This window comes from Nomascus leucogenys, chromosome 11 (genome assembly GCF_006542625.1).
Source record: "Nomascus leucogenys isolate Asia chromosome 11, Asia_NLE_v1, whole genome shotgun sequence".
NCBI lineage: Eukaryota > Metazoa > Chordata > Mammalia > Primates > Hylobatidae > Nomascus > Nomascus leucogenys.
In genome coordinates this window covers 13,969,421-13,994,330 of record NC_044391.1, presented here as the reverse complement: position 1 = coordinate 13,994,330, position 24,910 = coordinate 13,969,421, and the positions used below count along the sequence as shown (strand labels likewise).

At 32.3% G+C, this 24,910-nt stretch overlaps 1 protein-coding gene across 1 annotated transcript in view; it reads left to right on the top strand.

Annotated features, from left to right (window-relative positions):
* SEMA3E (semaphorin 3E) overlaps window positions 1–24,910 on the top strand; it is a 263,539-nt gene that overhangs the window by 208,894 nt on the left and 29,735 nt on the right. The window contains exons 5-11 of the mRNA XM_003252290.4: window positions 3,984–4,077; window positions 14,016–14,135; window positions 15,256–15,398; window positions 16,435–16,549; window positions 16,976–17,045; window positions 19,724–19,868; window positions 22,259–22,481. Of these exons, the coding sequence (XP_003252338.1) occupies window positions 3,984–4,077; window positions 14,016–14,135; window positions 15,256–15,398; window positions 16,435–16,549; window positions 16,976–17,045; window positions 19,724–19,868; window positions 22,259–22,481 (910 nt within the window). The remainder of the gene's footprint in view (window positions 1–3,983; window positions 4,078–14,015; window positions 14,136–15,255; window positions 15,399–16,434; window positions 16,550–16,975; window positions 17,046–19,723; window positions 19,869–22,258; window positions 22,482–24,910) is intronic.

Below are 24,910 nucleotides of genomic sequence, written 5' to 3'. Positions count from 1 at the left end.
GTGAAACTTCTTCAGCGAAAGTGTTAGCTGGGCAGATCTATAATTTTTTCTCATTTGGACAAAGTTATTCTCATGTCATTGCAAACTTGTCATCTGCAGGAAGTAAACACAAAACATCTCTCTACTGCCATTCATGCTTTCTTCAAATTGGTGTATAGTAGCTATGTAGGTAAAACTTTTTTGGCTTAGAATGTAAGTTTAGCCACACCTCTGGGTCAGGAGGCCACATTTGTTCTATAGGCTATGTTTAATTATTATTATTTTTAATTTATTTATTTTTGAGACAGAGTTTCACTCTTGTTGCCCAGTCTGGAGTGTAATGGCACGATCTCAGCTCACCATAACCTCTACCTCCCAGGTTCAAGCGATTCTCCTGTCTCAGCCTCCCAAGTAGCTGGGATTACAGGCATGTGCCACAATGCCTGGCTAATTTTGTATTTTTAGAAGAGACTGGATTTCTCCGTTTAGGTCAGGCTGGTCTCGAACTCCCGACCTCAGGTGATATGCCTGCCTTGGCCTCTCGAAGTGCTGGGATTACAGGTGTGAGCCACTGTGCCCAGCACTAGGCTATGTTTTAAATCCAAGGATAAAACTGGATGGTAATAGTGGTTGGGTGAACTCAGCATTTACTGAAAAGTTTTCAAAATGGCAGGATCAGGATGTGATTTTAGGATATCATAGAGAAAGAGAAAGGGTGCTAAATAAGAATAGCAAGACAAAGACAGAAAAGATAATGTGGTAAATCAGATGACTAGCAAAGTCAAGATCAAGTTTGAGGAAAGTGCCCTCAACTCTCAGAAGTTACTCTGGACTTTTAATATTATTTATAGGTTCGTGGTTCACCGATGAGCAGGGTTGTACATAGTTGCCAAATTGAGCAATATCATGATGTTCTATTTTAAATTAGTTTTTTCTACAAGTTTTTCAGTATTGATTTTTATTGTCACTTTTCTAAACTACTTTTTTTACCCAAACCACTTGTGGTACACTTAATGGAGATTAATTATACAAAACAACCTTTAATGAGAATTTTGAAACCTGGGAACATTAAGGGATAAGTTCTGTGGTTATATGCTTGAAATAGGAGCCAATAAAGTAGTTTGTCATGAAAATATTAATTTTCATTATCTTATCTGTGTGAAGCCTTATATTAAAATTGAAATATTGTACATAATATGGCATTTGTTGATAAATATTTACAGTACTTATGCATTAATTATTCTATAAGTTATTAAACATTGAATGTTTATACAAATACTGTGATGAAGAATAAAAATGAAAATAAATATTCCAAATTATTGAGAGTAAATTTTGTTATTCTTTTCCAAACTATTAAAAAAACAGTAATACTTTTGGAGTTAAGTTCCTTATACACTCTGGATATTAAACCTTTGTTGGATGATAGCTGGCAAATATTTTCTCGCATTCTGTAGGTTGTCTGTTGACTCTGTTGATAGTTCCTGCTGTGCAGAAGCTCTTTAATTAGGTCCCACTTGTCAGTTTTTGTTTTTGTTGCAATTGCTTTTGAGGACTAAGTCAAAAACTCTTTGCCAAGGCTAATATCAAGAAGAGTATATCCTAGGTTTTCTTCTAGGATTCTTTTAGTTAGGGTCTTATATTTAAATCTTTAATCCATATTGAGTTAATTTTTGTATATGGTGAAAGGTAGGGGCCCCATTTCATTCTTCTGCATATGGCTAGCCAGCAATCCCGGTGCCAATTATTGAATAGGGAGTCCTTTCCTCATTGCTTATTTTTGTCAACTTTGTCAAAAATCAGATGGCTGTAGATATGCAGCTTTATTTCTGTGTTTTCTATTTCATTCCATTGGTCTATGTGTCTGCTTTTGTACCAATACCATGCTGTTATAGTTACTGTAGTCTTGTACTATAGTTTGAAGTTATATAATGTGATGCCTCCAGCTTTTCTTTGTTGTTGTTGTTGTTCACTTAGCTTTACTTTGGCTATTCAGGCTCTTTTTGGGTTTCATATGAATTTTAGAATAGTTTTCTTCCAATTCTGTGAAAAATGATGTTGATAATTTGATAGGGATAGCAATGAATCTGTAGATTGCTTTGGGCAGTATGGCCATTTTCACCATATTGATACTTCCAATCCATCTGAATGGAATGTTTTTCCATTTGTTTGTGTCATCTGTGATTTTTCTGCAGCAGTATCTCCTTACAGAGATCTTTCACCTTGTAGAGATTTTTCACCTCCGTGCTTCAATGTATTTCTAGATATTCTAGTTTTATTTTGTGTGGGTATTTTAAATTAGATTGTGTTCTTAATTTGGCTCTCAGCTTGAATGCTATATGTGTATAGAAATTTTGCTGATTTTAAGACATTGATTTTATATCTTGAAACTTTATTAAAATCATCTATCTGTTCTAGGAGACTTTCAGCAGAGTCTTTAGAATTTTCTAGTTATAGAATCAATCAGTGAAGAGAGAGTTTGACTTCTTTTTCTGTTTTGATGACTGATTGCTATTGCTAAGACTTCCAGTGCTATGTGGAACAGGAATGGTGAGAGTAAGCATCCTTGTCTTTTTCTTGTTCTTAAGGGGAATGCTTCCAGCTTATGTCTATTCAGTATGATGTTTGTGCGTTTGTCATATATGACTTATTATTTTGATAAATGTTCCTTCAATGCTTAGTTTGTTGAGGGTTTTAATTATGATAACTCCATTAAAGAGTGGACGAAGGATATAAACAGGTACTTCTCAAAAGAAGACATACAGGAAGTCAAAAAACATAAAAAAATGCTCCATATCACTAATCATCATAGAAATGAAAATCAAAGCTAAAACCACAATGAGATGTCATCTCACACCACTCAGGATGGCTGTAATTAAAAACTCAAAAATAACAGATGTCAGAGCGGCTGTGGAGAAAAGGGAAAGCTTATACACTCTTAGAAGGAGTATAAATTAGTTCAGCTACTATGGAAAGAAGTTTAGAGATTTCTCAAATAACTTAAAACAGAATTACCATTTGACCCTGCAATCCCCATTACTTGGTAAATATCCAAAGGAAAATGAATCATTCTACCAAAAAGACAATGTGTGTTTGAAATATTTTGAGCTTATCTACTAACTCACTCATATGTTCATTGCAGAATTATTCACAATAGCAAAGACATAAATTCAACCTAAGTGTCCATTAATGCTAGATTGGATAAAGAAGATGTGGTATTTATACACCACGGAATACTACACAGCCATAAAAAGAATGACATCATGTCCATTTCAGCAAAATTGATGTAGGTAGAAGTCATTATCCTAAGTGAATTAAGGCAGGAACAGCAAACAAAAGGCTGCATGTTCTCACTTATAAGTGAGAGGTAAATATTGGGTACATGCAGACATAAAGATGGCAGACTACTGGAGGGGGACGAGACTACTGGAGGGGGACGAGAGGGAGGGGGGTGGGGGCTGACAAACTACCTATTGGACACTATGATCACTACCTGGCTAATGGGATAATTTATACCCCCAACTTCAGCATCACACAATAAGGCCATATAACAAACCTGCACATGTACCCCTTATATCAAAATAAAAGTCTAATTTATAAAAAAAATCAACAACAGCATTCTTGATATGCTTGATAAAAGCCCACCATCATTTTTAACATTGAACCTCCTTTTCATTAACCTTTTTCCAGCAAGTTTCAATTCCTTTCAAATATTTAATTGACACATCTCAGAATAAATAATACAGTCTCATAAAATGATTTAAAAAGTGCTATTTTCTTTCATCACCTGCATACTTTTTCAGAGGAGTGAGAGAACTCATATGGGTCTGTAAAACCCATGTGCTTATTTATAAAACCCAGTTTGTCTCTAAATAAATTGATGCTACTGGTGCTCTATTTAGAATACATGCTTTATAAATAATCGAAGTTTAATATGTTTTTCCTAAGCAATTAAATGATTATTAGAGGAGGCATGTTCATAATGATTTTTCTGGTTTTCTTTCAAGGATCCTCTGTTTCACCTGGAATCACCCAGATCTGAGAGAGGAAGGGGCAGATGTCCTTTTGACCCCAGCTCCTCCTTCATCTCCACTTTAATTGGTAATTGTCATTGCCACAGACATCAGGTGGTAGTCATAAAGATTTTAAAACTTATATTTCAACTTCAGTTACATTCTTTCAGCATTTCTTTGCATACTATGCCTTGTCATATCTATTTTCTGGTGCTCGAAGCAATGATATTAAATTTCAAGCCATGTTAATCTGAGCAATTTGACTCTAAAATAAGTGCAGATGCTATAAAGTGTGTGTGTCTCACTCTGAGAAAACAAATTGTCATTTAATATCTCATATATTTGGTATTATTTGATGCTTATAAAATGCAATTATATGAAGACTTTATAAAAATTTTGCCAGAGAAATGAAACTATTTTAATATATATGTTAATTCTTCATGTTTCAATTACTTTGTGACTTTAGAGAACTTTTAATATTCTTTATGGTATCTTTCTCTGTTAGTAGAATTCAGCAGAAACTCATCTCTTTTGAGAACTTAAATTTATTTATCTAAATTTCTGTTAATCTAGAATGTAAACTATAGAAGTTGACCCGCTCAAGCTATCACTAAATGTATATATGGAAATAATGACATGAGTTGATAAAGTTGGATCTGGAGTTCCATTCGATTCAATTTAATTAGACAAAGTACCAAACAATCTCACTTAAGACACAACTAAGTAATATTTTCCTACAACTTGGGGTTAAAAATTGCAAACTTGGCAAACTGTTTCAGCACTGTGACAATAAAGACTGATGAATGAACTCCTAAGCATGCAATTAAAAAGAGCAATCCCCAACACTAACATAGGTACTAATGATAATGATTTTCTTCCCTCAGTGTTGAGAGGTTCTGATGCACGTATGGTGTAGATGTGCAAGGCTCCATTATTACATTTATAATGTTTAGAGTTATATGCTAATATTAGATCATCTTCTTTGCAGAAAATGAGAAAGTACAAAATAAGATGTAGAGACTTCACATTCTATATAAACGATTAAAACTTACAAGTCTCTCCTGATGATTAAACTCTGTTATACTTGATTTAGAGTTGATATAGATACTACTGTGTATTCTTGAGAATCTATGTCCCCTGAACATATTCAAGTCAGTTTATTTTGATGGGTCTTGCATTCTATTCCCTACATCTGGTTCTCAGGTATAAAAAAGTAAAGCTTTTTAAAACCTGTGTATTTATAGAGCAAACACCTCATGTTAACTCCAATTAATGGGAAAAGTTTAATTTACTTCAGCTTCATAATTGGAAAAGGCTATAAAATGGGAATTATATAGTAATTAAGCTCTTCAGGGGCTTGAATAAAGAGGTACAATATTTGAGAAAAATAAATATTAAAGAAAAAATATTAATTTGAAATATTTTGAGTTTCTCTACCAATTCTGTGTGTGTGTGTGTGTGTGTGTGTGTATAAACAGTATTATAAAAAGGAAGACTTTAAATATGGGAAAAGGGTTGCCTAAGTCAGTTTAGACTTAGTAAAAGTCAAAACCTTAGAAATAACACTTTTGGGGGATGCCAGGTCCATAAATGCAAGAAATTCCAATGCAATTGACAGAATATACATTAAAATTTATATATCTGATAGGCTCACACCATCTTTTTCTGAAGTTGTTAGTGAATTTTTCTTCATAAAGATTTTAATATGTTTGAAAAAAAGAGACTTTCTTATCTTTCTTATCTTTCTATTATATCTTTGCAAGTCTCCTATAAATACTAAATGTAATTCTTACTGAGGTTCCTAAACAAATGAAAAATTAATTTTGGAATATTATTCATAAGAATCATAAAATTGGAATTGGAAATTAAAAATTACACAGTATATACTGCTTCTATAGTGAAATCCTGAGACTATTAGAAGGCAAATTTTTTTTAGCATTTCATTTAAAGAGTTAATAATAATTTCTATGACCACCTTGCCACTCACTACTCAGCCTCCCTAGGAGTTTGTTTCTGCATGAAGCCAAGAATTTAAAAGTTAAATTTCTAAGAGGGGAAATATTACTGGAGGGACATTTCCAAGTGAGTTTCATTGAACCTCCAAATCAAATTACACTATGCTGAAATCTGAAGTGCTTGCCATCTGGGTGGCTGTTTCGCTTATTTCGAAGAGAATCAAATCAAAGGAGCCCTCCAAGCTAAACACAAAAGTTATAGAATAATCCCTCCAAAGAGAAGAAATAAAAATATAATTCTTCACATTTATCCACTCACTTTCATCCCAAAGTACCTTGGAGAGATCATTCACTCACTGTGGAAATGCAGCAGCCACTGGATGGAAACCTGATAACCTATGTGAGCCAGAAACTCTTTAAAAGAGAGGAAGTGAAAATAATTCACCCAATTGAAAAAGCAGCAGGAATGTGGGCTGGAAAAATGGAGCTACCTGAGCTGGAATTTGGCAAGCTCGGTAGAGCTTACTCTGACTGTGAAAGAATGTATTAATGTGGTATTTTGTGACCACACATGTTCTCTGCTGATGGGTTAAGACAAGCCTCCAGCAAAAAGATGACTATCGTTAGATTATTGCTACTTCTTAGTTTCGTGGTTAATTATATGTCACACAATGTTTAATGTCTGTTCACATGAAGACAAATTTAATGATAAAGCACTGAAACTGGTAGCGTACTCATAAAGCTGCTTGACCTAAAAAAAAAAATGCTGCTTGCAAATTAGAGAATTTTCTATGTAATTTCCTAATTTTGGATACAATTTTAATTCAGTTAACTTAAATTTAGCTGACTTAAGGTCATACGAAGAAGAGGTTAATAAAAAATTGAATAAATATTAGAGCTTATTTGATGGATGAAAGGCAAGTTATAAAGCACATTTTTATTCCATTTATAATGTAACTTAGAAATGAAAACTCGATAGCTTGTAATAATTCAATGTGACAAAGGATTTAAGGAGTAAAAACAAGTTTCTTACTGAACTATGTGGTATATGTTCAGAAACTAATCAAAATGAAATCATATATTAAATAGGCTTGCTCTTCCAATGCCTCTTTGTCGTAACACAATTTGTCTTGGTAGCATATCAGCTCATATCTCAGGTGCCGTATTTCTGCATGTTTGGCCAAGTTTTCCTCCAGTGTGATTACTCCTGCTGTATTTGAAGTGGTTTTAAGTAACTGTCTGAAGAAGACAAGGCATTACAACTTGATTTTAAAAGCAGCTTGTTGAAACAATAAATTTTTCAGTATAATGAATTGCTGCATTGTGTATCCATGCCTTTCAAATCATCCAAATATACTTAGTAATTATCTTGCTACTAAGTCATTAAGTTTGGTAAATGGCCAAGTAAAAATCCAGGAAATAGTGTTCTTTATGTCATATGTCATTTTGGCCAAGAAGCAAATATTTTTGCTGACTCTTTTTATCAGTTATATTTGACATACTATTGCAATATTCTAATTAAGTTGATAATATCTTCAGTAACATTACAATCCCCCATAGTTTCTCCTTTTATTTCTGTTGCCATTTTTATTTTTAAATTTTATTCTGACCCATAGTTGTATTACCAATTCTAGGTATAATTTAATCCTACCATTCCTGAAATGCCTAAGGTATGATAAGATACATGTAGCTAGAGTTTGGGGAAAAAAACACCCTGATTTGTCATGTACTTTTTGACACTTTGCTTTGAAAGTATTAACTTTGTTTTGGGGGTATTTTTAGTGATGCTTTTCAAAGTAAATGCACACTAAATTTTATTTTAACAAATAATCACTAATAAAACATTTTATAGTCCATGAATTTAATTTAACAAATAATCACTAATAAGACATTTTATAGTCCATGAATTTTATTTTAACAAATAATCACTAATAAGACATTTTATTGTCCATGAATTTTTTTCTACACTTTTTTCCTATTACTTTTTTCAGCAAATAAAACTACAAAGTTTACAGCCGCTGAAATCCTCTTCCTGACTGAGTTTTTATCCATAATAATAATACCTTTGTGAATATATATCCTCATTATGAATTTTGTAAATTAAAAGTCAATGTCAATTGAATGAATGGGAGTTAGAATGAATGCAGAGAAAATTTAAGTTATTGTTTCGAGTTGTTAATAATATTAAAACATTTTAAATAAATAATTGTTTATTTTTAATTAACTATATTTACATTCAGGGAATAAACTGGCACAAAGTAAGGTCATTTATTAGAAAAATAGATGAAAAAATTATAAATGAAGTTAGAATATTTGTCATTATAATGATAAGTTCTACAAACATAATAAGCAAATGTGCTGCCTCGTGTTTTGAATTCACCTCAACTATATAGAAACGTAGACTTCAGGTTATTCCCTTACCACTTTCCTGTCCCTAAAGAATATCTATAATTTCTTATCCAAGGCTGCTGCTCTCTCTCTCACACTTGGCAGAATGCCCATTATCCACATGCTTATTGTAGCTTCTGGCCATGACTGCTAGTCTCTAAGGAGCTATTTGAATACTTTACTTATGGTTCCGTCACAACGAAAAAAGGTAAAGGAAGAAGAAAAAAGCCCCACTCTTCAATTCCCCACTTATATTCTCGCCTTTGAGAATCTGGTTTAACCATCATGGTATCAATATCATTGGTTTGCCACCAAGAAAACTCAAGAGTACAGCCATGGGTGCTGGCACACACAAATAAACAGATTCAAAAGATGTTTTTGTTGTTCCTTCATGCCTCCAAACCACCTTCTTAACATTGAGAGGTAGTGCTAATCATCTTCCCAAACCAAAACAAACCGAAAGCCCAAACGACAGCTAAATGCCTAATAAAATCACACATTCAGAATCTCACATTCTTCCTGGTTTCTTTCAGCATCCTAAGCAGAATGTGAGTGTGAACTGGGATGTCGAAATATGTGAATCGTTTCCATACATCCTCATCCTCCCAAGTGCATTTTGTTTCTCTTTGTAGCTATGCATGTCATAGTGATTCTGCAAAACAGTCCATCCACAATAGAATAATTTTCTAACAAAATTATAAAATTCAGTTACAAAGTGAGGCAGCTAAATCGGTCTTTAGCCATATGCTGTTCCATGAGGCAAATATGTTTCACATTATTTAGATTTGCATAACATACATTTGTAACGTAAACAGAATAAATGCTTGAGTAAAACTTAACAAGATAAGAAGGTCATGAAACACTACTGTGAATTTTTCTTGTTATACAATTAAAATCCAACATGGTAAATAAAAACTCAGATAATATACAGTCCATGAACAAAACTCTTGATACATTCCATAAAATATTAAGGCAATGCAATGCATTTAATTAAAACGTCAACTAGAGTTTACATTGTAAAAAAAAGGAGTTATATAGAAAAGTATTTTAATTACACATTTTAGAATTAATATAAAGAATGTGTTTTTATCTATTTCAAAGAGTCAAATGATTGTCTTATTTTCTTTCACATAAGCAATTTAGTGTTGACACAGTCTTTTAATCACAATATAATGTCCTTTGGGCTGAAATTCTTGGGGACAAATTTTTGAAAAAAAATAGAGTTCCTGTTTTAATCTATTAAAATTAATAAATGACGTAAGGCCCTCAAGGAACAAAAATTCAAATTTGTTATCCATGTAAATTCCCAATAGCCTTTTCTTTTGTTTGATATTTTCTCTCTGAAACAGTTTTTAAAAGTTAAGATCTTATCCTGTGTGTGTGTTTTTTTTAATCTTGTTTTAGGCAGGGTCTGGCTCGGCTGGAGTGCAGTAGCACAATCATAGTTCACTGCAGCCTCTACCTGCCTGACTCAAGAGATTCTCCCACCTCAGCCTCCTGAGTAGCTGGGACCACAGGTGCAGGCCCCCATGACCAGCTACTTTATTATTTATTATTATTATTATTTGTAGAGATGGGGGTCTTTTTATGTTGCCCAGGCTGATCTTAAACATCTGAACTCAAGCGATCCTCCGGCCTGGGCTGCACAAAGTGCTGGGATTACAGACGAGAGTCACTGCACCTGGCCCTGATTGTTGACATTTCACAGCCTTTCATAACCTTTTTTAAACCCTGAAAGGAACTTCTGATATATTTAATTATTAACTCATTAAGCCATTCATTGATTCAACGGATATTTATTGAGCATTTTTTGTATTTCAGACATTAATGAGGCATCATTTCAAACACATAAGGAGTCAATAAAAATATAGTTGGATGAGCAGTAGCATAGAAATAGGTACCAGAGCTACAGTGGCACTAGGAACCACTACACTAAAAAAGTTTGGCCAGACAAGGCGTCTTGGAAAAAGTGGACAATAACCAGGCAAAAGGAAGGTGAGGTGAGAAGAGAGGTGTGGAATTCTAGGCCAAAGAGCAGAGAGAACATAAAAGCTTGGCAGGTTCTGAGAATTACATGGCAGTCTCTTTGATTCTAGATATAACTGAGACCTTGAGATTTTGAACAGTTTGTGATGGTCAAATAGCAGATTTCGAGCTAGAGACTTGGCTTGCCAGATTTCCACTGCAGAACTATTTCTACTATTCTTTCTTCTCTATATAGAGACTATCGTTGAGTGTGAGAAGATGTTAAATTCGCCCATCTCCATAGACATAGAAAACTAAATCCTTAGATAGTTCTTCTGTTATATTTGAAGCCCTAAAAGGTATTTTAGTCTTTTTATAAAATGTTTTTCTATTTTAATCCATGAAAATATGATTTATCTAGATGTTATTTTTGCATTCTGTAAAAGATCAATGTATTGATTCACAAATTTTCTGATACCAAATAGTTATAATAAATTTAATTAGAGACTATGTATTTCCTACAAATTGTATTAAAATTTTAATAATGCCCAGTATTTTTGCTTATTTAATTACTATTAGGTATTATTTTACCTAAGGTTTTATTAATAATATTATTTATTTTTCACTAATGTGTTGTCTTTCTCTTCTAATTTTCTTAGGAAAGTATTTTGCCAAACATAATTATTATCAATTACTATGAATTTTTTTTAATTTGCATTGATATCAAGATATGAAAGGAATATCTCTCCCTTCTGAGGAAAACCTAACATTTCCAACAGAAACATATTTGTTTCTATTTATGTTGCTTACAGTTTTTAGCACCTATATAGTGTCTTTGAAATTGAAGTCATACAGTTCATATTGTGTTATGGGAATTGCTCACAATTTTCTCTGTCCTGAGTGCAAAATGGGAAACTGGGTAACATTGGGAATATATTATTTTTTCTCTTGTGCAGAGAATTGTTGCTGGATATAGTATTATCTAGTATCGTAGGGCTGCCATCTAGTGGCTCCAAGGAGTACTTGTTTGTTAATTTTATAGCATTGGTTAAAACGATAATTTTGAAATAATGTTCCAAATTAGGATAAATCCATTAAAATCGAAGTGTACTAATATAAATATTATTTTCTCATAACAATATTTTCAATTATCAAAGTCTAAAATACTTTAAGATATAAAATCAAACATTAAAAATTTAAAGAATAGGAAACCAGTGATTTTAAAGAAATCTAATCTTTATTCCCATTATACATTAAAGATTCAGCCCACCCCACATTAGCGAAATAAATTATATTTACAAACATTTAACAAGCTGGCCTTTATATTTGGTGTGGGAAACATAATTCAACTATAATAATTAAAAACAAAAATATTTCAGAGAAATCCTCATGTGTTAATCGTCAATTAATTTTTTTAAGGGTCAACTTGGTTGTTTATGCCATAGAGTTGATGATTCCAAAGTCCTTTTAATGACCCTCTTTTATCCATGTTCAAATAATGCAGACTGAATTCCAGGCAACAGGTCATATTCCTAACTACTGAATGCATTTGGTCTCAAAATACTACTTCTTCAAACATAGACATAAAATTTCTGGGGAAGACAGCACTAATTAAACGACTTTGATAAAAAATTATGTTAATCGTTTCCCTTTCTATTATCAAATAACATGATATGCTTAAGTAAGAGTTCTGACATAACTTTTCTCTACCAAATTATATATTGTTAAGTCCAGATTTAAATCGTCATTTAGTTTTTGTTATTTTCCTTACGTCATACCTCTCACTTAGCGTCAGTTGAATATACTAGAAGAACTCAACAAATATATCTTTTTAAAAACTCTGTGACCTTGAAAATTTTCAAATACAAAGAAAAGTTGAAGTAAAAGTAAAATTAACACCTGTATACCATTTACCTCGAGTCACCAATTGTTAACACTATGACACATTTACTTTTTCCTCTCTTATTTAGAATATATAATTTAAAAATGAATTCTTTTTTGGAAACCATAGATTGTACTTATTTGTATCTCATAGAGTGTTTTAGGCATCCATAGAGGATTTTGTGAACAGAGAAAAACTAATTAGAATTATTTATCTTTTTAAAATGAAAAAGACTATTATAGTAGTACTTCTAAAGCTTATTTTTTTAATCTTTGAGTTTAATTTATATCATATTATTCTAAATTTGGTATGACAAAAGTAATCATCTTTACCTTTAAAAAATTAATAGTTAATGCAAGTTGAAAATAAACTTCCTTTTAATTTATCTTATATATAATTTAATTGATCATTTTCTCAAATGTTAAATCATACAAATATGCTTACACTTCTGAAATTTTCCAAAGCTTTAAAGACCTTACCTTGGGAAAAAAGTCCTTCATAAATAATTAAACAATTTTTAAAGTTCTAATAAATAAAATTTATAAATAAAGTATTCAATATCTTTCAAATTCCGTTTATATATTTGGTCAAATTCTTATACCTGCAACTTTAATAATCCTAATTATAAAATCAATTACATAATTAGATATATTAAGTTGGAAATACAATTAATTTGAAATCTCTTAACCTTTAAAGCACTTTAAATATTATGTGTATGCATACACATTGCAAACTTAACAAAAAGGCATTAGTACTATGTAATATAATAATCATATCTGTTTTAGAACTAGACCAATGTTACATGCCACTCATTAAGAAAACAATTTTACTACTCTGCTTTGAGGTTGCTGTTTCCAGCAATCTGCTGTTATCATTTGTTTCTTGGCCAGAGATTTTTGCTCCAGACAGGACAACTGAGCTGGGTATGGCCAGGACATCCTTCCGGTAAAACTGATGGGCACACTGATTACCTCTTGTGAGTTTTGGGAAAGGATTCTAAGTCCCTGTGCTTCAGAGCTATTGATCTTCCTGGAGTTCAAGTTATACTCTCCCTTAAGTTATTTTAATGTCTTTTTTCTTACTCAAAAGACACATGGTTATTTCCTGAGACCCTGAATACATTGTGTAATTTCTCAGTCTGATTTTAAGACTATGACTGCCACCACATGTTGCAACTAACTTCCTTCAATCATTTTGTTGACTGTCTGATTAAATTCTGAACGCTTTTTATATCCTTCCTATCTGACTGAGCCACAAATTTACAAACTGAATGACAACTGATTGGATTATATCATCTTTGTTAGACTTTGTTGTTCCCACACTAAAATCATATTCATGATAGCAGTATCTTGTTACAAGAAGGATTTGAATTAGCTGACTGACATATAAAACCTGTAATCATCACAATAACAATAATAATGATAAAGCCCTGATGATATGGAGGTTAAAAGAAGTCTAGGAAAATAAATGAAGCCAAGGTATTTACCAAAAACTCATATAGGTCTTACTATTTACCAGCTGATCTTCCAAGTGCTTTACTCTTAACTATCTTACTGAATGCAATTACTTTTCTGATTTGCAAATGAGGAAACTGAGGCACAGGGAACTTAGCAACTTGCCCAAGTTCACACCTAGTAAGTGACAGACTCTGGACTCAAACCCTGGGAGTCTTACTATACCATCCATGCTCCTAACAGCAATAGCATTAATGTCATAAAATACATATTATAGATACACATATTAAATTTGGATGTGTTGAATATAATTGTGACTTAGACCTCATCTTCAAAGCCAGAAACAAATACTGACTTCTTTTTTACCGATGCTCCCATGTAGGTAGTGAATTGTTTGCTGGACTCTACAGTGACTACTGGAGCAGAGACGCTGCGATCTTCCGCAGCATGGGGCGACTGGCCCATATCCGCACTGAGCATGACGATGAGCGTCTGTTGAAAGGTAAGGATGAGGAGAAGAGTATGTGAATTAGGACTGAAACCAACTATAAAACCTATGGAAAATGTTGCCATTTTGATAATAATAAGAATATAAATACAATTCCTTTACAAATTTCAGAATGTTTTACTAGCAACATTCTTGAATTCAAATATTGTATATGACATATGTATATCACTTTCTATCAAAATTGATTGGCTTAACTATAAAATCAGTATACCTTCCAAGCAATGCTTAGAAATCAGTATTTGAATAAAGAAAACAAAGCAAATGTATGAAAAGTGAAAAGTCCATCATCCAATAAGCTGTTTTTTCTACTTTTATCAATTGCTATAATTTTTGATGAATTGATTGCCCTGCTTTGCTTGTTTTAATAGGATTGCATTACACTTTAGAGACAAAACTCTAGGAAAGCCACTAGACATTCATTGATACAGAATTCTTTGTAAGAAGTAAGTTTTATATTTTGGCCCACTGGTATATGGAGGTGCTAGAATATTGTTTTATGGTGAGCATTTTAATTACTTTCCACATTTTTATTAAAATGCATGGTCATTATTGATGATACCATTCATATATTTTACATACCGTGTCAAAGAACATTTATTCAAATCTCTTGGACTACAATCTCAAAAACGTAAAATAAATTTTCTACTTTGAAACTAAAATAATCTATGCGCTATACTGGTAGATCATTTATGAATTAAAAATAAATTATAGTTTTATTTACTTTAATATGTTACTTATATTTACATTTACTTTTTACCTACAGTAGGAGGAAATTTATAGAGATTATCTTTATTGTGCTCCCAATCTGTTCTTTCCTGAATGCATTTTAAGTTCACATTGCATTTTGTTTGAAATTCTTCTTCTCCTGGATTCTTTTATTTTCCAATTAAATATTCTTGTAATATTTCTGAAAAGGCTGTTAATATGCAAATAAAGTGGAGATATCTACATAGTTTTTAATGTTTGGTAAAAAAAAATTCAAGAAAAATATTTCTTTATGAAATGGTGGAAGTTAAACTTAAGGATTCAGATGACATATAATTTATTGGAATAACTTGTTAGCATTTTGTTGTAACATCTATTTCACTTTTTCTCCTACTTTTTGCTCCTATAGAACCAAAATTTGTAGCTTCATACATGATTCCTGACAATGAAGACAGAGATGACAACAAAGTATATTTCTTTTTTACTGAGAAGGCACTGGAGGCAGAAAACAATGCCCATGCAATTTACACCAGGGTCGGGCGGCTCTGTGGGGTGAGGCTTTCTCTTTCATTATGCTTGCTTATCTCACAATTTATGGTCAGGCCTTTATTAAGTTTATAGTAAGTTTCTACTTTTAAATTTTTTCTAGTATTCTTTAGACTGCCTACAATTGATATTTACTATACCAACCTCTACATTTCATATCTAGTGAAAGGTGTATCTTAAAAGGACCTTGTATTTTGTATGATCTTCCCCATTATTGAAGCCATACCAAGAAGAAATAGTCTATAATTAGACTGTCCTTTTTCCTATGCAGAAATTTGAACTTTATTTTTCTTAATGAATTTAATCAAAACCTTTTTTATTCCTTTAGTACACAGTACAAATAATAGGCATAGCTATGTTTGAACAATTCAGTTGGTTAAAGTTATTTTTTTAAAAAGCCATCTGTAATTTATTGAATATTTAGAGAGGCTGTTTGGGAACATTTAAAACCAATAGGAGTAGCAACATATATTGAGAGAATCAAATAAAATTACAAATATAAAGTTACCTTGGCATTTAAGAAGTTTGAAAATAAATTTACATATAAATATGCGTGTGTATGTATGTTGTGTGTTGTGTATGTATATATTTATATACATATATAGTATGGGCGTTGTGTGTGTGTGTATTTCAAAATTTCTTGAAAAGCTTTCTACCTTTGTTAAAGGAAGAAAAGAAATAGGTGTTTCTATATTTCTGAGAGAGGCAAATTATTTATGAACAAAGTGATAATCATGATTACTGTATCTCTCCGCTATTCTATTTAGGAGAGATTGCTATATTAATATTGTTTAATATCTGTAAAATATATTTAATGTATCAGGGTGAAAGTGCACTGACAAGGCCGAATGAAGAAACCTAAAAAAAAAAAAATTCCAAATTATGGGGAATTGCACCTGTGACATTACTTGAGAATTATGCCAAATTTTCCTAGTTAAATAAAAAAGTCATAACTCTTGTCAACTGCATGTTTAATAATATGAAATCTGTGGTTGGTCAAAATTCTTTGGGTAACTATTTACCTCCTTTTTGGTTTTCACAGAATGATGTAGGAGGGCAGAGAATACTGGTGAATAAGTGGAGCACTTTCCTAAAAGCGAGACTCATTTGCTCAGTACCAGGAATGAATGGAATTGACACATATTTTGATGAATTAGGTAAATGTTTTTAGGTGAATTAAATTTGCTCTTTTATGTATATGCTTCTTAATAACTTTATCCCTAGGACACGTAGAAAACTTGTTTTCTGTGTATTTGACCTCTATCTAACATAGAGCAAATTTCTGTTGTTTTCATTTTGGCCAGGCACACATGCTGGGGGAAAAGGGATTGCAAGAACAAAAAGGGGCTCATCTTGTTAGCTTAGAGTCAGTGTCTGGTTCCTTCCTATTGTTCAGCTCAAGGCCACCCAGAACAGCTGAATGATTAGCTCTGTTATGACTTAGTCATGGTTGTATGACTGTATATGAAAATATACATCTTAAAATCTATAACGGGTTCTAAACAAATTTATGTGAATACATTTTCTTTGCATGCAAAGAGAGCTAAAAATACTAAGCGATGGAATGGTCTTTAATTTTTCAGAGGACGTTTTTTTGCTACCTACCAGAGATCATAAGAATCCGGTTATATTTGGACTCTTTAACACTACCAGGTGAGAAATTTATACAGTCAATAAAAACAATATAAAACAAGAGATGCCTCACTGGACTCTCCCTTCATGGTGTATGTAAACTTGAAAGACTATTGACCCAGTTGCTGTTCTCATTTTCTACACTTTATAATCACCAATTGATCTTTATTCTCCAACATTTGCAAATGTACTTTCATTTTCAAAAGCTCAATCTGAATCCAAATCTTGTTTCTGTTTTTAGTACCCAGAATCCTCCTGTGCTCAGTATCCTAATCTCTTCACTCTCTCATCTAGAACACGGTGATTTTTTTTCACATACAGTTCGTAAGATATCAGTCCTTACAATATGTCATTATATGTTGTAAAGTCTAGGATAATTCCTTTATTCATCATATAGATTTTCCAAGCCAGGCTTTCAAGGTTCTATCTCAACTGTTACTCACTTGCCTTTGGACATTTTCCCTCTGAGTTCACTAATGGTCTGATTTTGACAAGATAATGCCTTGACAGATGCCAGTCAGTGTCTACTTTGCTAGTTCCCATTGCTATATTTTTATTTATTCACTTATCTTGCTTGAAATAACTTTCTCCTCCAACACTGATTTAAGTCAGTTCCCAATACTTATCAATTGCCATATCCAAGAAAAATTTCTCGAGTTCTTAATCATAGAACACTCTTCTCACTCTTTTATTCTGATTTTCCTGCTCTTACGTTGATTCATAGTGAACACATGTTCATCATTTTCTCTCTATCATTTAAATTTGCTGCTCAAGTTTAAAATGTATAATCTATTGTTTTCCCTTTTATGTTTTTGTATTTTTTAACCCACAGTAAAGTGCTGTAAAAATGGATAAAATATTATTTCATGTATTTTGACACGCAAATAAATATATTAGAATCAGTTTTTGTTAAAAGGTTATATAGACAATTTCTTGAGTATCTTTCTAGGTAAGGCATAGTGCAGGTAAAATGATTAGGATAAAAAATAAAGAAGAATATACCTCAATTCTCTTGACAGGGCTAGAATAATATTACTGAATTCCTCTTTTACATCATATAAGCCATAAACTGTCACATAATTATGTATACTGTGCTTACGTGGGGTCTTTCCACACAGCTTTAGTTTGTTATTTTTCAGCAGGTAGTTTCTAATGCTTACTTAGAGAAAATAATACATCTCTTTAGACAAGAATCCTGCTGTTGCAAAGAGACCTTTTCTTCAACAGAGAAACATGGAAACAATTTGTCTATCAATTATTCCTTGATGCAAAGAAAAATAGTTAATGTAGATTGGTAGTTATCACAGTGCATGGAGAGTACTTAACGTTTTAACTTCATCTCCTCCCTTATGCTGTGAATAGTTCATATGTTGCATGATAATTCAGTGAATTTATATGATAAATTAAAGCTATGGAATAATTGGTTTGGTTTTTCTATGGGTTAATATGATCAGATTATAAGCTAGTTTCCTAAATGATAGCATAATGCATCTTTCTGAGAAATCAAACATAAGACATTATTTTCTTCTATAATTTCTATTTTGACTGTTCAATTTATATAAATCTGAGAACAAAAGCTTCCCAGCTGTTACCTGACATAAGGATTGATATTTGTAGAATGGTGATCAAAGGTGTGCTACCACTTTAGTTAGGAGACTATCTCAAGTGTTCCCTGTATCCCAGGCATTTCCAATTGCTTCAAGGTGTCTTATAAAATGTGTAAATTGGGGGTGTAGGACAGTAACATAACTGCTGTTTTACAGGTGTCTCAGGATGTAGGAAACTTTATTTATATAGAACTTTGAATTTCGCAAAACACTTTCACAAACATTAATTATTTGGATTCTTACAATACAGAGATTCTGATAATGTTATAATTCATTCAGTTCATGCTAAATTAAGGAATATGGAAAGATTGTTTAAAAAAATCTTTAAAAATGTCCTTTTGTAGAATCTGATTACAAATGTCTTCAATAAAACTTGCCACAGTTAGTCAACTACTGCCTTTATACTGTCAAGTAGAAATTTTAATCAAGAAAATTTTTTTGCTTTCTGCTAGTTCTGGAGATGAGGGATCTAAGTTTTATATAGTTAAAGTAATTTTAAAGACACTTTTTGGTGACTGGAGGAAGGAATATACAAGCATATTAATGTCTACATGAACCCCAGCTAAAAAATGGAAAAAAAAGGCCTAAATTTTCATAAGACTTTAAATTGTTCTTTAAGTCATATACATTAAGAAACTTAATACATCTTAATAGAATTTGTAGCAATATTAACAACATAGTGAGTAAGAGGACACCATCTACTTTGAAAATAGAACAACATAAAAGGAGATAATATATAAATGAGTAATTCAACTTGGGAATAAGTCTTTGTTAATATGAAGGCCAGATCTCCCTTAATAAAAAAATATAAAAACACAATACAAGATTTAGAAATAAGTGAAGTGGCATTATTTTTGTCATTGTAACAATGCCATCTTTAAGTGTATTAAGTAGGCAATTAAGAAAATGGTAAGTTTCAGAGTTTCAAAATTGGAAATACTGCAATAATTAACATCTAGAATATTCTTTGCTTAAAGAAATTGCAAATACTTTACCCAAAAGACTTGACTCTTATCTTTGTAGGCTGGGGTATTTGGCTAGATGACCTGAAGTTAGTTCCAGAATAATAATTATCTTTTTTGTATTTTTCAGTAATATTTTTCGAGGGCATGCTATATGTGTCTATCACATGTCTAGCATTCGGGCAGCCTTCAACGGACCATATGCACATAAGGAAGGACCTGAATACCACTGGTCAGTCTATGAAGGAAAAGTCCCTTATCCAAGGCCTGGTTCTGTAAGTTTAGTTATATAACAAATAATTCTTATTTTTGAGTGCACTTTTGGTAATATTTTGTTCACTGTTTCATGTGTTTTACAAGACTTTGCAGATAAATAATTAAGGAATACTATACCTAAAAGTATGCTTGGTGAAAAGCGTATGTAGTAAAGAAATATCCTTTCAAATCTCAAGTTTTATCCTTGTTATTTAATAAAAAGAATATATAATGGACACAGCAGTATTTTAAAATATGTACTATTTTGATATTTTGGCTAAGTAACACCAATTGAAATTTTATTTTTAAAAGTACTGGTGAACACAGAAACATTCAGTAACATAAACATCGTATTCCTCTCGGCCTCTTCAGAGGAGTTAGCACCACATATAATTTCCAAGCAAGACAACGTCACCAAATTTGTATGTTCTAATATTTAAATCAGCCTCTAATTTCCCTAGGCCAAGCTGTCTCCTTAATTCTCATTGTAGGAAATCTATAAGAAGTTTTTTTCTCTACCTCCTCAGAATCCTTAGCACCTCATTTAACATCCTTGCTGGCCCCTTAGGAAAGAAATGCCAATACAAAAGAATCACTAGAGTAGAAAAGTTCTACCACTTGTCTCTGAAATATACTATTAAGATTCTTCTTAGCTAGGCGTGCAGTCTTTTGCGCTTTTAGCACACATGGCTAAAACTGATGATGATAGTGAGGGTGATGATGAGATGATGATTTTGTATCATTCATCCTCTGTGCAACTACGTTGGAAAAACTTTAGATCATTGTATGTGCTATGTGAGCTATGGAGAGCAAAGATTTAACTTGTCACACAAGTCAGCATCTATACTTTTACAAGCAGCTGGTGAAATCCCATCACTACGCTGATTCCACAATTACTTGCAAGTCAAATAGAAAGCGTTTTTGTAGAGCAAAAGCCCAAAGTGGAAACAAACCTTACCTCCATTAACAAGTGTTAAGGCTTTATCATTTCAATCACTCTCTCTCACTAGCTGAAAATTATTACTTCCAGTAAGACATAAAGTATATTTTATTTCACTCTATTGATTGAAATTACAATTTTAAATGGAGAAAACCTACTCCTGTGGCTTTGCTGGAAATGCTTCCTGAACCACATGGTCTTAAAGGAGATTTGGAGGAAGTGGCTGGTTATGGAACTGCTTCCAAGCTAGTCCAAAATGTTTCCAATTATGTATCATGAAAGTACACTCAAGTGAAAAATCCGTGCCAAATTAGGAAATATGGTCTGATTTTAAAAACCACACCATTATAAATGCCCTCTTTGTGAAATCTGATTACTAAACTACTGTATTTATACTCTAAAGTGGTAAATTTTTATCAAGGTAATCATTGCAATTGCTTCTAGTTCTGGAGGAAAATATGTAAAATAAGGGAGCAGTTACTAACAAGCATGAATCAACGCATTTAAAGGTTTTCCAATGAGTAACTTAAGCTACTGTTGAGTATTTAATTTTTTAGTCAGTGGTTTAAAAATTGACATGTTATAGCACATATTTCTTGTTTTCCCAGTTTATTTTGTCAAATCCATTAAAAATACAAATTCATATAGATTACAGTAAACAGAGTGTTTTTTTTGCAATTGATGATTAACAATGATAACATCTGAATAGGTTTTTATGTTGAACCACTAAAATTCTATAGTCAGTGAGCCAATCAGAACCATCACTGATCGTATTATCATAGATTCAATAGTGGTAAAGCTATTTTGTACAGTTGTGATCCTTAGTTAGAAGTTTCAACACAACAAAGAGATTTCTTCTCTTCGTATGAACAATAGATTGTTTCCCTTAAAAATTTAACTTATATTACAAAAAAAACAAGTTTCAAAAACAGAGAAAATAATTTGAATATGTATGATGTTAAACATTTTTACCATCCCCAAAGTCTTGATAGTAACTATACTTCACTATTCCAGAATTTATCTAGTTTCTCTGTATATCTAGTGCTGCATGTTTGAAATAATTTAGCCTTTCCAATTTCTGAGGAAGATTCCATTTCTGTAACGAAAAATGTATGGTTACTCACATGGACATAAAGAGGGGAATAACAGACGTAGGGGCCTGCTTGAAGTCAGAGGGTGGGAGGAGGGAGAGGATCAGAAAAAAAGAACTATTGGGAACTAGGCTTAGTGCCTGGGTGACAAAATAATCTGTACAACAACATGAGTTTACCTATATAATAAACCTGGACATGTACTTCTGAACCTAAAATAAAAGTTAAAAAGAAGAAAAATATATGATTACTAAATATTTCTAAATGCACAATTGACTAATTTGACATCTTCAGTTTTTCTGATTCTTCTCATAATTGATTATAAATTTTCTCTTTGGGCGTAAGGCAAAAAGAATTATCTGATCCACTTGTTTTTCAGTGTGCCAGCAAAGTAAATGGAGGGAGATACGGAACCACCAAGGACTATCCGGATGAAGCCATCCGATTTGCAAGAAGTCACCCACTAATGTACCAGGCCATAAAACCTGCCCATAAAAAACCAATATTGGTAAAAACAGATGGAAAATATAACCTGAAACAAATAGCAGTGGATCGAGTGGAAGCTGAGGATGGCCAATATGATGTCTTGTTTATTGGGACAGGTAAAGAAATGAGAAAGTACTCAGAGATATTTAAATTGACCCTTAAATTAAATAATTTTAATAATATTTCTAAAAGCACCTATTGACAAATCTGTCCATCCATTAAACCATTTCACACTGCTAATCCAAAATGAGAAAGATTGACATAGAGACCTCATGTGGCTGCAATAGTAAGAGTTTAGGCCAATTGTCTGGGAATATTACCACTTTCATTGTCAGAAGTGTCATGGTTTGACCAACAAAATATGTGGCTTTTTTTCAGATGTGAGAAATATTGAAGCTGACAAAGAGAGGATTTGGGGCTTGCATAGCACATAATTCCTTCTGCATGATCAATACTTCATGCATATGAATAAATGAATAAGTAAAGAAATGAATAATAGATGTTAATGAACAAAGTTGGTTCCAAATAGAAGTTCTCATAGTGGAAGTAGAGTGTCATAGCAAGAACAGTTCTGTCAGTTTCCCAGCTCCATTACTGACTTGGCTCAGTGAGTCCTGGAGATTTTGTAACTCCTTGGAACTTGGGACAATAACTTCACCTAAATCTCTAAACACAGCAATTCTTATGAGTTCACATCAATATCAACCATTTGTACCAAGCAGGCCAAATGTTACCAATAATATCCTGCATTAATAAAACAGAGTAGATAAATATGCTAAAGGTGATATTTTCAAATAAATTTGTAATTTCAATTAACCCATACATTAGATCTAACTTGTAGAAGAGGACTTGAAATCTTTCGGCCTCCAGAGTAGTATGTAGCAAATTCTTTGAAGTGTTTTAAAATCCTAGTCATTTTTAAAGTGTTTAAAATGATTCTTTCTTTCATTGTCTTTCTTCTTATTCAGCATAGTAATTGCTACAGTAGTTGATCTTTAGAGAAGTGAGCATTCTAACATACATGACTTTCATCATAGATATATAATTCTCAAGAGATATTGGCATAAGCCCAGATCAGGAAACAGGATGTAATATTAATATTAATATTGGTGCTTTTGTTTTTATTTTTGTTTTTTTTTTTTTTTTGTGGCTTTTTTTGTCTTGTGTGTTTGTTTCTTCCTGAGCTGGAGTCCTGCTCTGTTGCACAGGCTGGAGTGCAATGGCACGATCTTGGCTCACTGCAACCTCTGCCTCCCGGGCTCAAGCGATTCTCCTGCTTCAGCCTCCCGAGTAGCTGGGATTACAGGCATGTGCCACCATGCCCGCCTAATTTTGTATTTTTAGTAGAGACAGGGGTTTCTCCATTTCGGTGAGGCTGGTCTCAAACTCCTGACCTCAGGTGATCCGCCTGCCTCGGCCTCCCAAAGTGCTGGTATTACAGGCGTGAACCACCATGCCCGGCCATCCTTTTGTTTTTTAAAACAAAGATTTAAAAAAGAAAACGTCTATCTTATTCTTAGAAATTGATCTCTGGTACGGGCTGTATTTTATTCATTCATTTTAGGAAGTTAATGTTAATAATATGCTCAGCACTGTGGGTTCAAGATTAACGGTGTCATCAGATTTCTTTAGCAAACTTGAAATTACTTGGCCATAAATTCACTCATAGTGACTTCCAACAAAATTTTTAGAAGTTGCATAATTAATACTAATATTTGATAAAAGTAATTAAAGTATTAGTTTGCTGCAAAAGTAATTGCGGTTTTTTGCTGTTACTTTAATGGCAAAAACAGCAATAAATTTGCACCAACCTAATATGTTATTTTTAAATGCCCTGGAAAGCAGAAGCCACATATAACAGTCCAAGAATGTTTTTAGAAATATTTGCTTGTCATATTGATCAAAGTAATTCCAGAGAATTTCAGAAATATGAAGCATATATTTGTGCTGCCATATACACCATGTTTAACTCAAAGGTGTATTGAACCACAGATTTTCAGAAAAAAGAACATGTTTGATGAATGTGAAATGGGTACAACATTGAAAAATCCCACAAACAGTAGTTATTTTGTCCAATATTTACTAGACACCGGCTTTAATACAATACATATATGGTCCTTATTTAAAAAATCACTAATTGTGAATTAATCATTTGAGTCTTATCTTTGCTTTTTGCCTGATATAATTGTCAAGTATTTAATATGTGTGCTTAGTTTTCAAAATGATGATAATTTTTGTTTCCTTTGGGTAGTATACAATACAGGTAACTGTTATTAGCTTAATTATAATCCAGTTTTATTATCTCATCCATAAGACTTGATAATATTTCAACAAACTGCTGAAATAGCATAGAAACTCTTAGAGAAGAAATTCAAAGTGCTCTTTTTATTCTAAATTATGTCTAGCATTATACTAAATTATTTGTATAGGCAAATTAATGTGTTGTTAAAATTTTTATAGGAAGGAACAAGTTCAGAATATCAGAAATGATAAAAATGAGATGGAATTTTAAAATATGAATATAAACTTTAAAAATAAATGATAA